Here is a 17,500-nt window from a genome sequence, read left to right on the forward strand (position 1 = left end):
CTTATCCCTAAACTTATTTGCCATTTTTTACTATTTTGAAAATCCTTTTAAAATAGTTAAACTAGCCGATCTACATATACACGTTGTGAACTTGTAGATAAGCTCTTTGAACTACTTAAAAGGTTATTTTTTATTGTAAAAAATGGCAAATGAGTTTAGGGATAAGGGTTAAGGGGTGAAGCAAGTTATAGCCCTAAATATACTATACTATACTTTGTCAACAAATTAAAACTAGACTAAAATGTTAGGGAGGGACTAGTGGAGAAGAGAGTAGATCAGCTAATAGTGCTTGAGTGGTCAATATGTTTTGTATTCAGAATTTAAACATGCAAATCAACTCAAAGCTATCAAATAATTGCAGTGTAATACTAATTAAGTAAAAATTAAGCACACAAAACTTTACTTAAGTACAGTATGTAGCCTATTAATAGTTTCCACCACTACGAGGCAGTTGGGAACGCGCTCAGAACACGACAAAGAGATACAAGGTTAAGAACAGATGTGATTGTTGGGGGTATATGAACATAGTACATCCATTTCAACATTACAATTGACGTTCTATTATATTGCATATATAGCCTACAGTATATTATACTGCATTCTATTCTAAAGTAGAAGCTGGTAGATTAATAAGAATACAGTTGAGGGGCTTAATCAGCTGGCCATCTCCTCTCTAATCCTCTTTTAAAAAGCGCACCCTTATTATATCTTTAACTCTTTGTCACGGTCTGCTCCTCTACCCTTGAACTCTGTATGTGTTTATTAGTTTTGGGACTTTCACTTGTATTCCTATTCTGTTTCAGTCTTGTATTCTGGTAGTTTGTTGATTTCCCAGTACAGTACATCTTATCTTGTTGTGACCGAAGGTCGCGTTCACTATGAGAACCTGCATCTCCCGTCCATCCGTTAGTTAGTTAATCACCCACGTCTCTCCATATGGTATCGCGCCTCGTGACATCTCGTGACATCATGGAGACACTTAGATCTCCATATATGGATCTGACCTCGTAACATCTCGCCACCTTACTGGTAGTAGTGTTCTGTGCTTTCCTGTATGCCCTTTTTGCTGTTATCTGCCATTTATCACCTCCCTGTATTAATGTAACCCTAGTCACCTGTGTTCTGTTTGCCTGTGACGGTCCCCTGTATAGATTGTATTGTACTATATATTAGGGTGTATGGTATGGCATTATGGTAGTATGGTAATTATATTAGGTGGTCTGGTGTAGCTTTATATATATTATATTTATAATTCACTTTGGTTAGTTTGGTTTCTTTGCTTTGCTGTCCTAATTTCTGTTCTCCTTATCTTGCAGTGGATTGGGGAGCAGAGCTGTGATGTCATGACAATCAGTCAAGCGGCGGCACCTGGGCCCGGTGCCGACGCCCTGTATAAAAGCCTGTCTCCCCAGGCCAGTCCCTTCCTCAGCTCTGTTGTATTCAGTGCTCTCTTGCACTTCTCCCACTATGCACCTTGAACATTCAACATACACCTCTGTGTCCACACCGTCCAGACTCTGAGTGTACAATGAAACTAAATGGAATGGAACGTTACAGGACCATTTGGTTTACTTTTACGCTCTCGAGTAAAATTATTGTTAAAACATCTGTATCACAATTTACAAGATGTCGACACAATTAGAGAAATGTAGAATAATTGTTATTTTGATCAATGTTTGTCTGACATCTCTCCTAATGGGACCAACATCAATACAGCATGAAATTGTGGACAAACTGTCATCCAACGGCGACAAACTATTGAAAGTTTTGGGTCTGAGCCTGAATCTCATCAAATTGTGGTCTGTGGCTCAAATGCCGAATAAATAATGGGACTTGACATGAAAATGTTTGAAAACCACTGTACGGTATTGGGTGTGAAGTTGCAACCACAGTACGTAGCCTCAGATACAAGTTCTGTGGGTTTTTTTTTAAATGCATCAAAACCGCGTCCATTTTTACACTGTCCAGAGTGTATATTTTGTTTGTATACAAATATACACACATAAATATACATAAATACTATATTTATGTACAATGTACAAAAGCTGATTTTGCTATAGTGTGTGTGTGTGTGCGCACAGCCCTGTGTGCATGCTGTGCACGTGTGCCTGCATGCATGTTCGCAAGCATGTGTGTGTGTGTCCTGCACTCGGCAGGCCTGCTCCTTGCACTCTCCTTAACCCCCTTAGCAGTGGCACAATCCATTGCTCTCCCCTCACAAAACAAAATTTGGAGGGGGGAGAAAAGACTGAGAGAGTGGAGGAGGCCCGGGTGAGAGCAAGACAGACGGGAGGAGGGGGAGGAGGAGAGAGAGAGAGAGAGATGGAGAGAATTGGGAGGGGGGCATAGAGGGAACAACGAGGGAAGGATGCAGCCTTGTGAGCCAATTTAAGAAATAACTGCTGATGCATCAGCTATTGACTGTTTGAGCGCTCGTGATAACGCTCAAGGCGAAACCGGGAGCAAAATGACAGCATCAACTGCCTGCAATAAAGTGCAGCGCGCCAGACCAAGGGAGCTCTAATTGACAGCTGTCAACCTAATGGGAGCCATGACGGAAGATTCTGGAAGAGGGGAAGAGGGAGGAAGGGAAACATACCAAAAAAAAAAGAAAGAAGGAAGGAAGGATAAAATGCTGTTTATCAACCGTCACCCACTTATCGAGGAGGATGGGGAAGAGGAAGAGCTCTCTCCTTCCCTCCCTCTCTCCTCCTCAGTCTCTTCCTCTGAGCTAAATCCTCAGTGTTAATTGAAGTGTATAATGATTACACTGTCACAGTGTTAAATTAACACTCAGCATTCCACAGACCTCTCTCTCGCTCTCTCTCTCTCTCTGCTCCTCTCATTTGCCCCCCTGCCTGAATTTTCATCCTTTACTTTTACACTATTTGTTTATTTAGATGCAGACAATGCATATTAATAGACATTGTATTCAAGATAAATATACCGGATTTAGCAAAGATGTTAATTTACATCAGCAGTCCACGGCTCCACGCACATGAAAACATAAAAACAAAACAGGCAGACAACTTCCTACAGTATACTTTGTCTCTCAAATGCACATTATGTTTTCTTTACAAACTCATTCCCCTTCTGCCTTTCCATGTGATAGAATATTCAACTATTCAACTATTCTCTCTCTCTCTCTCTCTCTGTCTCTCCCTCTGTGTCTTTGCGGTGGTTCATTGTGGGCTGTGTATAGTGGGACAGGGACAGTGAGAAAAGCAGAGGAGGGCCATAACTAATCACAGTGTCAGTTGGCTGCCTGGGAGAGACAGACTCTGCACACAATAATGTAGGGATAGGGACTGGAACAGACCACCAAGGTCTGGGTGGAACACAATAATGTGGGGAGAGGGACTGTGTGGACCACCAAGGTCTGGGTGGAACACAATAATGGATATAGGGACTGTGTGGACCACCAAGGTCTCTCTGGGTGGGACACAATAACATGGGGATGGTGGGGAATCTGGGGATGGTCTCTACTTGGGGTCAGGACAGGCAGACCAGTGAGACCACATAGCCTACGCTATGAAATCCTGCTATTTTAATGCTGACTCTGAGATTATAACATTTGTGTTGATAATAATAGCAAACGAGTAAGACGCCCCTGAGGGCGAGAAGTGCTTTGTCATGCAAACGTCATCATTGTGATGTCAAAACATCATTGTGATGTCAGAACATGTCCGCTCCATATATGGAGATCTAAGGTTTTGATGAGGTCAAATCAATATATGGAATGAATTCTGTACTGGCCATATATGGAGCGTGTCTTGAGTGTACAAGGTTTGATGAGATCAGATCAACATAATGGAATGAATTCTGTATTGGCCATACTGTATGGAGCACGTCACCAGGCGTGGCGGACTGACTGACGGGAGATGCAGGTTTTCATAGTAAACTGTGACCTACAGTCGCAATTAAAAAATAACTATTGTAAAACAACAACATTCATGTTTTCTATAAAGCCTAAAAGTAATTGGTTTTCGTTGTGATAAATAGGAACTTGAAGTAGCTATGTTGATCCACGGCAGAACACAATCCATTGATTGATCATTAAACATGCTGTGAAAAATGCATGCAACAAGACCCATCTGACCACTGACCATCTGACCACTCAACACGGCAGCCGGTTCAATCAATTTGCCGTCATGTTGTGACGCTTGTAGATCTGCTATTTTCGCCGAATGTTCACCTGGCAACATAGGGTCGCTATAGGGTTTAACTACCATCCTCAGGGTGTGTGTGTGTGTGTGTGTGTGTGTGTGTGTGTGTGTGTGTGTGTGTGTGTGTGTGTGTGTGTGTGTGTGTGTGTGTGTGTGTGTGTGTGTGTGTGTGTGTGTCATGTGCTGTATCTTAAGAACCGTCTGACCAATGGACTTCTAACTGGTTGTGTGGCTCGCCATGGAGCGGTGGTTGACCAAAAAGGCTGATAGATAAATCCATAAATGCCCATATATGAAATACTATGATGACAACAATGACCATATTTGGATGTAAAGGGAAAATAGATAAGATGGACATGATGGTTACTCAATGTGAGCAGTGGTAGAGAAAGTACACCTGTTTTTTTTTTTACTTCAGTAAATGTATTTCAGTCAAATAACTCACGAATAGATTTAACCAATATTTATCATAGAATCAGAATACAAGTGTGCGTATAATATATCATCTTGGCGTTCGGCTCTGCTACATTTTTCTCCCTGCTCGGCACAATTAAACACCATCATTAAACATAAAGAGCAGGGAGGTAGATATACAATAACAACCCCCCATGGGGAACAGAACCCACCGGTGGTGCTGGGGTGGTGGTGGGAGCAAACATCACATAACAACAACCAGGAACCATATGCAGAAGGAAGGCAGGAAAAATGCATTCAGTCTAGGTGAGCTTAAATACCACCACCCAATTGGTCAGCTGACTGCCACATCAGCCAATGACATGTGGGACTTCAAACACTGTATACACCCACATAGTAATGCAGCATATTCACCCGTCAAATAAATGTATGTCCCTTGAGCATAGCATGAACACGCTCGAGTATATCTGACTGAACTAACTCCGCAAGCTACACATCATCATCAATACAGTATACAATGTAGAAAGACTACAAGCTAAAGTTCGGAATTCAGAAATGACTTCAGTAAAAGTACAAAAGTATATTGGTGACAAAATATGCTGAAAGTACCAACAGAAAGTATACTCATTATGTACAATGTTCCATCTCACAAGTTTTCAAATATGAGAAAAATGTACAAATCTTTTGCAGATAGCAGATCTACAAGCTTGTAGATTGGCTATTTTCAAATGGCTGAAATGTATAAAAGGTTGAAGCGGTTGGTGTGTTTTGTAATAATAATAATAATAATGATCCAAATCTATAAAGTCACTAGTAACTAAAATGTTCAAATAATTGTAGTGGAGTAAAGGTAAATGTACTTTACAGGTAATGTTACTGTACACGGGCACGAGGACAATGTACCTGCGTGTCTAATAATAATAATAATAATACAAATAGGAATAATGAGGTAGCGTGAGGATTTCTGGGTTTCTTATACTGTAAAGAGGGACTATGCATGTGAAGGAAGGCTGGAGCGAAGCATTATAGAAGCAATTCAAGGGAGTTGTACTCCAGGCATAGGACGCTACATCTTCAATCTCAGGTTTGCACTTTCTAGTTAACTTTAACACGATCAATTAATTTAGTTCAGTGAGCAGAAATGGACCACTTTAACTTAACAAATAGAGGGTAATGGATTAGAGATGGAACGTGTCCAAGCACCAAAATATATTACACTCAACATTTTCTTCTATTTTTAATACCTCCGAACATTTGTCACACACTTGATTTAATCATCAACTAATGCCTGCATTTTGAATGAGCGATTTTTATGGATTCTCAACATTTTCTTGGGTAACAGGCTTTTATAGTATGTGTTGTGTACACTCTCAGGATCTTGTGCCACCCCTTACCCCTCATCCCTAAACTCATTTGCCACTTTTTACTATTTTGAAAAATATTTTTAAAATAGTTCAAATCTACAAGCTCACAGTATTGGTGTAGGTCGGCTAGTTGAACTATTAAAAATGTTTTTCAAAACAGTAAGAAATGGCAAATAAGTTTAGGGATAAGGGGTAATGCGGGCAGGTGCAAGATACTGTAGGGCCCTCAGAGTTAAAGTAAGATGTATTTGTTTTGTTTTACATTGCAGGTCAAAGCCACACATTAGCATCCACAGTGATGATTTAGCTACACTCAACTGGAATTCTAATGAATCCCAACTGTTTACAATACATGGGAAATAGAGAGACATGAACCCACTGGAGATCCACAGATATTTAGAGATGGGTGAGAGTGACCCCAAAATAAATAAATAACAGAAAATGGAGAAAAGACTGACCGAAGGTGAACAAAAGGCACAGTTTGAGCTACAATATCAGTTCAGGAGTATCATTTGTAACTAAATTAATCCGTCCCTACCTTATCCACTTACGCCTTAGTTTATAGCCTACTTTGTCATATGATGGCGTCTCGCAAAAATAGCAAAAACAGCCGACGCATCGTGAGCTCGCAGATTGGATAAAAGCAATCATATGAACCCATTAAAATTCCTTTTAACAACCAGCTGAGAATGAATAGAATAACCATGTTCTCTTTCTTTTATTTTTTACTGAATAATTACATTCTAATTAACCGAGTGCAGGGGTTGAGGAGGTGTTGGATGGTAGTGTTTTTTAAAGTATTTTTTTTTTTACTCTCTTAATTATTAATAGAATTATCACGACCCGCTGCTAATAAGGGTAATTAGCTTAATTAAGATGGCATGTTTCATTAGATTTCACGGTAGCAGACTAGATGCATAGACCCTCCTATTTAGATGCCAAAGAGCCATGCTAGCTGACCTGTGCAGCATCAAATGCTTCACAAACAAGCCTGCTGGAATATCATTAACGGAAAACGCATCTTCCATCAGTAAACATCTGTTGTGACTCATAACAATACCACATGCGACTGATATGAATTAATATTTCACTATATCAATTTATTATTTAATAGTTTTTTGTATTAATAGTCATCGAGAAAAATAATGTTTGTAAAAAGTGAATGTGGCCACATCTGCATTGTGTGAGCAAACGCTTGTGTGTTTGTGTGTGTGCAGTGCAGCGCACACCCGCACTTGTGTGTGCGCGTGTGCTTGCATATGCGCGTGCGTGCATGAGCGTGTTGTGTTTGTGAGTGTGAGCGGGTGTATTTAAATGGGCCACTGCATCTCGACTTAGATCCAGTGCGGGTGCAACGTTAACACACATCAAGCATGATTAATCTCTTGCTCTCATCCACAATCAATCACACACGCACACACGCACGCACGCACACGTATGCATGCACGCACGCACGCACGCACGCACGCACGCACGCACGCACGCACGCACGCACGCACGCACGCACGCAGGCAGGCAGGCAGACAGGCAGGCAGACACACACACACACGCACGTGCATGCGTGCGTGTGTGGAGGCAGAGAAATCACAGAAATCAGCTGCTTTTCGTCCTAGCCTGCCATCTATCTCCCGTCGGACAGAACCAGATCTGTCTTGATGTTAATATTTACATAAATCATGCTTAGCCTCTTTGGACACCGTGCTGATGATAGGTGTTTCTGCAAAATCAACGTTAGGTGAAAAATCTTCACAGTCTGGGAAAGTGTCATTGAGCAGCTAATAATGACCACTGTCAAATTGATCAATCTCCATAAGAGGAGACCATGCTCCGTACTCTATCACGCATAGCAGCCTTTATACGTTCTCCGAACCCCCGCACTGTGTACCGCACCACTTCTGTCGCTTTCTGTACTTTTAGCCATGCGTCCTTAAAAGTCACTGTGTGTGCATCCAAAACGGCCTCGTTTTCATCTAATGCAAAAGAGCGTCTGTTTTCCAATTAATCCAATGTAGTCATTATAGTCAAAATCTCTTGTTGGTACTTTTCACTTATAATCATACAAATTCACAGACAGACCAAACCTGCACTTATATTTTCAACAAATATTTGTGTATAAAAATCGGACATTAACACATGAACAAGAAAAACATAAAAATATGAAGAATGGAGATACATGATTTGTGTGCCATGGCGAGGAATCGACAATAGCGTATATTTCAAGGCTATATTATCCGGTGCCGTTTATAATAAAAGCAATGTGGAACATGAGAGACTGTGTTGTTTTAATTAAGGCCAGACAAAAAAAGACAATAACAAAACTACAGGTGAAAAAATAAATTGAATGTTTGATGTTCAGTGTTTCCTCTCCCATAACAATGATCTGTTTGGTCTGGCCTGGCTTTGAAGCCCGCAGACAGAAACAGTGCGTTTCAACCAAGCATTGTCCATTCCTGAATGGAGGAGAGCACTGAGAAAACAAATACTCCAGAGCAGACAGAATCAACTTGCGCGCACGTTGTGTGCGTCATGCGTGCGTGTGTTTGCGTTGTTGCACTATAGAAGCATTATTACGCACAATACAAGCTTGCATATATGCGTGATGTACACATGCGGTCACACATGCAAGCCAGGTAAGCACATTAACACACACACACACACACACACACACACACACACACACACACACACACACACACACACACACACACACACACACAAACACACACACACAGTTTCTTCCTAGTAGTGCACGTGCATCATTGCTCTGCCTTCATGGAAAACCTCATGTATCATCACCCCCCCCCCCCCACACATAAACACACACACTTTTCTCACCTATATGTGTGCTGGTGGTGGGCTTTTTGCATGGGTGTGCATGTCAAACAGTTAACCCTGGACTCTTGGTCTGTGCACGTGCGTGTGCGTGCGTGTAACTGTGTAAGATCAAGTTGATTACATCCAACTATGCTGCTACAGACCTAATTGGCGAGCGTGACAGCGTGCGGAGCTTGTCATCTCCAATCATTACATCTGTCAGGGATCCATCAGACGCTCAGCTAATTAGGAGAACGCTAATGAAGCTGGCAAAACAACTCACTTTTTTTCCTTTTTTTGCCGACTGAGTGTGCCCCGCCGCCCGCCGTTCACAGGGCTGTGGCTGGGGGGGAGGGGAGGGGGGGAGGGTCGTGAGGCCTGCAAGGTTTGGCGGGTTGTAAAAAATAGAGGAAGATAGTTTGTCAGGACAGAAAGGGTAGAGTTGGAATGACAAGGGAAAGCCAGGAAGACAGGGAAAGTATATGAGGTAAAGAAAGAAAGAAAGAAAGAAAGAAAGAAAGAAAGAAAGAAAAAGAAAGAAAGAACAATAAAATGAGAGAAAAGTTCTCACTAAATAAAACTCAAGGGTGTGGGGAACATTGTTTCCCCCTAGAGTTCCTAATCAAGGCCCATCATATGCCATCTTCCCTTCTCTCTCTCTCTCTCTCTCTCTCTCTCTCTCCCTCCATCACTATGGCGCAATCAATTTGTCATCACTCTTTGTGTGCCATGATGCAGCCCTCCTCATCAACCTTATAACTTGCAGCTGTGAGCGAGGCAGGGGAGGGGGGGTGGACGAATGAACCACTGAAGAAAAGCAACATAAAAAGAGAGAAAAAAATACAGGAAGTTGCCCATGCTCTAAAATAAAATCCCTCCTCTGCTTGCCCTCGTGTTTGTCCTCGTCCGCTCATCAAAGGAATAAATGGCTCATTTTCTCTCTCACTCATGCACACTCACTCACTCATTCCAGTTGAATAAAAAGGCTTTCAGTCATCCCTCTGCACATCTATCCATCCATCCGTCTAGCCAGCCCCTCGGCCCCCACCCATTGCGTCCATTAGGGCTAAAACATTTTGATCAAGTAAGGCCCAGGGCCTAGCATACAGAGGGCTCTCTCTCTCTCTCCCTCTCTCCTTCCTTTCTCTCTGTCTCTCTCTCCCTGTGCCAGGCTCTGATTGACCATTAGGTTCATTGATGAATGTGGCTGTCAGAGGGCAGACAATTAAATCAAATATGAAACAAAGTCTCTCTGACGGTCCCTTCTGATGGAGCAGGCCAGTCTTCCGCCTTACGATTAGGCTAATAGTTACATTTTTCATACCAGTGTTTGTATGTGTGAGTGAGTCAGTGTGTCTGTCTGTGAGTGTGGAAGTAATTGGATACTTGTGTAAAATGTATGGGCGATGTACATTTCACATAGCACATGTTGTACGGTATCGGTAGGCTACACCAATGAACGTTAGGTTTTACATGTTGTACATTTACATATATGTTTGTATGTTGGTGTGTAGGCCTACTGTAATTTACAATTAGTGTGTGAACCGATAGTTAGCAAGCAATGACAAATAATATTAATTGGAAAAAATGAAAAACATTTCTCATTCATGATAAATGGAAGAATGTTGGGTCAAAGCATGAATGAAACATGTACACATAAGATGGGGAAACTAGTATTCACAGTAGCTCTGACCAGTGACTTTGCATGAAACTATTTCTCATCTAAACTGATCTGATGAAAACAATTATCATAATAATAAAATAGGTCTACAGGCTAATAGACATACCATAAGGTTAAACATTGAAATTAAAATGACACATTCGCCATGCCTCGTCATCTGCAGGCCTACAGCTGTGTGGATACTAGAAACAAAACAGGGGAGAAAAGGGGGGAGAGAGTGAAAAAGTAACAATTAAGGATGTTCTTAATGGCCAGAAGTTTGTCAGGCTAGACCAGACGTGACGTCAGTGGGGTCCTGCTTTTGCCACGGCAGGGTGATTTATCGACGCTTATCGGGAATGAATAGATCAAAGCCTCGCCAGTTGACAGGCGATCAATCAACTGTCAAATCAAAGATGGCAATTGTCCATTAAAGCCCCCTCTCCCAGCACGCTCCCTCCCTCAGCTGTGAAATAATCTTTAGGCAGGAAAGTCTTTCCCAGAAACTGAAGGAAGGGAAGGATGAAAAAAGGAACGAGAGAAAGAGGAGCATATATAGTCTACGGGAGAAACTGGCTAAAAATGTGATGCTTCTGATCAAATGTTTTCGCGCAAAGCTGCACCCCCCCTCTTAAAAAAAAGAAGAAAAAAGTGTGAGGGCGAGCATCAAAGGGCCTCCGTGACAGTCAGCTGACACCGAGAGCCCCGCCAACCTTTCTAGTGTAGATCAGTAGAAACAGTCAATATCTATGAAGAGAGAGAGAGAGAGAGAGAGAGAGAGAGAGAGAGAGAGAGAGAGAGAGAGAGACAGAGAGAGAGAGAGAGAGAGAGAGATAGAGAGAGAGACAGAGAGAGAGACAGAGACAGAGAGAGAGAGTAAATGGAGAGAGAGTAAAGGGAGAGAGAGAGTAAAGGGAAAGACCTATCAAAGCCTAAGTTGTCTATGAAAGAGACAGTTTGTGTGTGTGTGTGTGTGTGTGTGTGTGTGTGTGTGTGTGTGTGTGTGTGTGTGTGTGTGTGTGTGTGTGTGCGCGCGCACGCACACGGGAGAGAGGTTATGAGAGAGATCACTTTCACCCCAGCATTTTAAGGAGTCAAGTTATTTTGCGGTGAGAAAACTATAGCCCATGCGCCTCTGACAATGAACGTGACATGACATGGTCATGAACAAGGTTTGTTTGTATAATGAAAATATATAGAATTGTAAAATTAATAAATGTTAGACAATAATAGATTACTACTCTATTGTTGCTAACGTCATCTATTTTCTATATGTAGCATACTAGATCATTGGCTAAAGTACAGTGGATCGACTCCTAGAATCCTAGGGTATTGGTATTTAGGCTACAATCAATGAGGTATAGAAGGGAGACAGAAAAAAACCCCTCATCCTCTTCAAAGGGGGAGAGTGAAACAGAGGGAGGGGAGGGGGGAAACTTTGACTTGTACATTGTGGTCATAACCTCCCGATTGAAGGAGCCAGATTTGGGGCTTCTACGTTTACAGTAGCCTGCAGAAGATCCGGGCAAGCGCTCAGGGGTGCACTTAAATGAGGCCACGATAAATATTAGCAGAAGGACAAATTACTGCAGCAATAGACGGGAAGGATATAGGCGGCTACATCACGCGTACACACGCACCCACACACGATAGCCTACACACACGCGCGCGCACACGCACGCACGCACGCACACACACACACACACACACACACACACACACACACACACACACACACACTGACGCACATACACGCACGCACGGGCATGCACATTGCACACCATGTTGTACCTGAGGCGCGTCGGGGCGCTTGCTGTTTCCTCCGCGGCATGCTGCTGGCTCTCTGGCGGCTGACAGGAGTTCTGCTCTCGGCCCGGAGATCCGAGGAGGCTGCCTCAGGGGCTCCGCGATCGAAGCTTTGATAGGGCGCTTCCTTGCACAGTTTCCCCCCAGGGGAAGCTTTCAGGGCTCACACATAGATCGGGCAGTCGAACACACTCACAAAAAAAAGGGGGAAAGAGGAACCGGGGGAAAAAATCACACCGTGGAGAACGATATGGGGTAACTGTGTGTTGAGATCAAAAAGGAGGAAAAACAGCGCGGCTCCCCCTTTTTCTTCCTCTTGTCTTTTTCTCCCAGATCGGCCGATCGACTTGGATATCACAGTGGGAGCTGACGAGAAGAAACCAGCCCTGTAGCCTCCGTGTGATTCCTCCTCACTCGGCGTCGGAGGCTGCAACAGGCGAGCTTAAAGGAAAACCAAATGATCGCGTCACTCAAAGTCCGCAAACAAGGGGCCAAACATCACGCACTGACACACTGAAGAAGAGCACACACACACACACACACACACACACACACACTGACACAAACACTACACTACACAACACACACACAGACACAAACACTACACTACACCCACACACACACACACACACACACACACACACACAGTGCGCTCTCTGCGCCGCTGATAGGCGTCACGTAGCTCTCTCTTTCTCCCTCTTTGCTTTCTCTTCTTCTCTCGCACTCTTTCTGTCATTCCCGTCTAATTCCATTCCTATGTATGACAAACAATATCGCAAATGCCCTTGTGATTACAAGCCTTGAGACTAGCCTGCATTCCAAGTCCTTTAAGAATTTTGCAACTCGCGTAAAAATGTCAATCATAGTATAAGAAAGACGTACAGGGCTATCTGGCTACTAGCGGCGGTACAGTTGTAAAGGGGAGGAAAGCAGACACATGGTAAGAAAATAATGACCCTGTACAAGACTACAGCACACTGACAGACAGCGTTATGACTGCGTCTGGGATCAATTTAAACGGAAATGCATACTTACTTTATCGGTTGATCCACCGCGCTATCCATGACTGAGGAATCCGCTTCCCGGTTTTCATGCGAAATTCAAAAAACAAGCGGTGAACAATCTGATGATCAACGCTTCTTCTGAAAAAGCAACCACGTAAAATCCATTCGCCTCCGGCAAGTCCTAGCGGAATGGGGGGAAAAGCCAATATTCGGTTGTTTGGTTATTTTCGCGTGGAGAAAAAAGGGGCGAAATGGATATAAAAAAGAGGAGAGAGAAGGGAGGAGATGGACGGCAGCCTACTTGTCGCCCACACTGCTGGCGCGGCTTCGCTATTTTGTCCAAGCGCGTTGAAAAGCCCAGTGCGAGGGCAAGACAGTGTGTGTATGTCTGTGTGTGTGTGCGCGTGAATCGATGAGATACGTGCTTGATTGGGTCTCCCTTGTTGTAATAATGTACATGAGAAGGAGGGGACGGGCTCAGCTGCTCCCATGCAGGCTGGAAGCGCATGGATCAGGCGAGCTAGTGGTGCCAAGCACTTTCTTGGCCGCTAATGGTACTTTTTTCCCCTTTTTTTTCTTTGTGTGGTTTTGATAGGAGCTATTTAAAAACAGCAACAGCGAATCACACGCATCTTCCGAGTCCCCACACGGCAACAGCTGCCTCCCTTATACTTCGCCTCAAGTGACTCTCTGGGCGCAAAATCCTCACCAAGCGCAGTCCTTTTTTTATTGGCAATGGAAACTAATTATCAGGTAAGCTCTCAAAATCCTCCTTTTCAGAGAATTCAAACATTTGCGGAAAACGCTCCTGTGTCCTCTTTTTTGACAGTGTTTCACAGTAGTCTACAGTAGGGCTACGGAATAAAAGTTTCTGGAGTATTTTGAGTTGGGAACATGGATTTTTTTTTTGTCTTTTCTTTTTTTGTAAAACAAAATATTGTCCTTTATTTTTCAAGCAATCCTCGAGGCGAAAAGGATGGATACGCTGCGGTGGAAACAAAGGAATCTTGAAGAGGGGAAAAAGACATCAAGAGGGGACAGATAAATAACGGTGAGTTGCCACGGGCTGTCTGTCCTCTGCGCCAGCCAGATGTGTTGCTACTTGCTATATGCCTGTCGCCGCCGTGTCCCCGTTCTCACGCTGGCTTGTCAATAGCAAAAAAGAAACAGCTTTCCTCTGTTTGAGCCGCTGTGGGAATCAAACCGCTTCTTCGGTCCGTGGATGTGTTGTGTAGTGTCGCTCCCAGGGAGGCTGGGGTCGCTCCCCGGCCGCCGTTCACCGGGCTCGCTAAACGGACGAGGGAAGGAGGAAAGAGACGGGTGTTTGTTCAGCGTTCGCGGATGTTTTCGCCCTAATCTCGCCGAGAGTGTGTGCGCTGCTCCAGCACTGCATGCCGTTAGATCCGCCCAAGCATCTGTCCGTCTCTCCATTGGCGCATCCATCAGTGTCACACGCGGCGCACATTCGCTGCGATACGACAATACCCCTCTCTCTTCAGCGTGTGTACACACACACACACACACACACACACACACACACACACACACACACACACACACACACACACACACACACACTCACACACTCACACACTCACACACACACACACACAGGCGATGGAGAGCTCTCCCCAACATCTGACTGACACAGTGTTCTCTCGACAAGCCCGCGAACCAGCTCGGAGCTTTTATTGGCTTTTCCACTCCCAAACACGAGCAGTAGAGTGCTCCAGTGCTTTAACAAAGGACTTAAGATCATTCACAGTAGTCATATAGATCAGTTAATGCCATGCGTATATAATAACACTTCTCTCAAAACTTTATCCACTTCCACTGTTTATTCTGCACACAAACCTGAACTTGTGTATATGAAATGTTCACATATGGACATTTTAAATCCATACCGAGAAATCTATATGACTTCAATCCATAATAATCACCAATTGAAGGCGTCAAAGCAAGTTACAAATCATATGTGATTGTGTGTCTTTAATGGAAACTCAATCACGTTGCTGATTATCGGTTAAAATGGACTGTCGAGCATGAATATTAGGCTACTTCACTGTACTTGCCCTGCACAGTTTTTACCAGGTTTGATTGTGGTTACAAATATCGTGAATGAACTGCACGCTGATCTGATTTGATCATACCTGGCTGTGACCTGTTCATAAACACACTGCAGTGTCACTTTGCTGCTGTTTCGTGTCTCACGGTCCGCTGGAGGCCCTGCATGGACATTCCATGGTCCGACTCCACACCCCCCGCTGTGTGAGCGCGTGCGTGGCCACGGGGTGACTTTATAACATCCACTCGAACTTGTCTAATTCGTATACCTATAGCCTATAGACACCAAATTAGCATGAATTATAACTTCTAAATCGTGCTTTGTAACCACATTCAAACACACCAAACCAAAAGAAGGAAAACTAAAAGTTGCCCTTATATGCATGCTATTTGGTGTAAGCCTGTAAGGTGTATAATAGTGTGTGTGTGTGTGTGTGTGTGTGTGTGTGTGTGTGTGTGTGTGTGTGTGCGTGTGTGTGTGTGTGTGTGTGTGTGTGTGTGTGTGTGTGTGTGCGCGCACGTGTGCGTGGACATAGCCTATACTCTGCGACTCCGAGTCGCATAGGATGGGCTATCAATACGCAACAGCTCGCATGTTAGGCTGCCATGGTAATTGAACAGTTTTGCAGAAGTATAAAGTGAAAGTGTTGTCGGCTTTTCCAATATGTTGGTTTTTAGGAGTGGTTTCCAGAACAACATGCTACAAGTCAAGATGCCTCCACGATTTTTAGAGGATCGTGTTTTTGACCTGCAGGTAAATTAATGTTCATTTAGAAATATGACGGACTGTAGCAAATTATATCCTAATTGAATTACCGGTAGCAACTAATGCAGATAGACACGTTGTCTTTACACAACGAATTGCACTTGGATGTAGCTATAATATTTCTCTTAATTGTGTAATTTTAAAACGTTTGCATATATATTATTGTAACTGACAGCATGTAGCACCCTTTTCAGTATTTAAATTAAGGTTAAACATAGGCTAACTTATAGCCTAATTATTTAGTTATAGGAATAAAATGTAAAGTTCCAATTTCAGCTGCATGTTGAACTGCGCGCGCGTGTGTGTGTGTGTGTGTGTGTGTGTGTGCGCGCGCGCATGTGCCTGGGTGTGTGTGTGTGTGTGTGTGTGTGTGTGTGTGTGTGTGTGTGTGTGTGTGTGAGAGAGAGAGAGAGAGAGAGAGAGAGAGAGTAAGATAGATAGAGAGAGAGAGAGTGTAGAGGGAGATCTTTAGTGTGTAGTTGAATCTGAGTCATTTAGGTTTGTTCAAACGTTAAAAAAAAGTTTATAATTGTTGCCTTATTGTTCCGTTTTAAAATAAATATTTACAGAGTTACTGGAGCTACTGGAAAATATTGGTGAACTTCTTAGAATCGAGGCATTTGACTATAGCACTTTGTAATGATTTAAAAAGCTTTTCTGATTTAAAAAAAAAGTGTTTTTGACCTCCGGACACAGCTGTGCGAGCAGCACCAGATTCAGGTAATTAACTCACTTATCTGTTGTTCACCATGTAAGGCGACGAAAACTGACTCAATTAAATACAAATGTAATAGACAGACGTTTAGGCGGCTATATTCACTTAATAATTTCAAGATAGAAGAGACTGCAGGTCATCTCCAATCTCCATTGTCGTCCAGCAGTCTGTTGAAATTAAAATTTCAATACGAAAATTCAACGCTTTAAAATGTTTTATCTGTAAGTTTGTTCAATTGCTTAAGTTCACAACCCTAATAGAGTCTGGCCCATAGTTTCAAATTAAAATTAAAATGCTAAGTATATAATGCAATTTCTGAGAGCCGTCTTTTGCTATATGAAATTGTGTTTGATCCATATCTCTGATTTTTTTTGTGTGTGTCAATTCCGTTAATTAGGCCTACTTTGAATATGTTCCCTTCCGACACATATATTATATATTGCAAACATAATTAACCTATAGGCTACTGTAAAAATAGGCTATCCTGCAAATAATTTGGAATGACGATACCCTTCTTGTGCGATACAAATTTCTTGATTTGTTGTCAAGCCTACCCTCATACTTGATAATTCATATAGCAGCAGGTAGGCCTATCTCCATAGTTTAAAATTATAATAATGGCATAATTATGCTGCGCGCAGACAGTCGCTGGTGATGTGATTTGGCAACCCTGTGGAGGATGACTCATTTGGGAAGGTGCAGTCCGTGGCCTGGGCCGCCTGGCTGG

The 17,500-nt window shown here is 43.0% G+C and overlaps 1 protein-coding gene and 1 long non-coding RNA gene across 2 annotated transcripts in view; one reads left to right on the top strand and one right to left on the bottom strand.

Moving 5' to 3' along the window:
* The window catches only part of tshz3b (teashirt zinc finger homeobox 3b), a 54,207-nt gene extending 39,487 nt beyond the window's left edge, over window positions 1-14,720 (bottom strand). The window contains exons 1-2 of the mRNA XM_080775879.1: window positions 13,260-14,720; window positions 12,210-12,665 (exon numbers count right to left, since the gene is read on the bottom strand). Coding sequence (XP_080632005.1) covers window positions 12,210-12,249 — 40 coding nt within the window. The 5' untranslated portion in view covers window positions 12,250-12,665; window positions 13,260-14,720. The remainder of the gene's footprint in view (window positions 1-12,209; window positions 12,666-13,259) is intronic.
* Window positions 14,183-17,500, top strand: part of LOC308324075 — a 17,970-nt gene continuing 14,652 nt past the window's right edge. The window contains exon 1 of the long non-coding RNA XR_013964873.1: window positions 14,183-14,279. This is a non-coding gene — a long non-coding RNA (uncharacterized lncRNA). The remainder of the gene's footprint in view (window positions 14,280-17,500) is intronic.

The sequence above is a fragment of the Protomyctophum bolini genome (assembly GCF_963924005.1).
Source record: "Protomyctophum bolini genome assembly, chromosome: 1".
In the NCBI taxonomy this organism is placed as follows: domain Eukaryota; kingdom Metazoa; phylum Chordata; class Actinopteri; order Myctophiformes; family Myctophidae; genus Protomyctophum; species Protomyctophum bolini.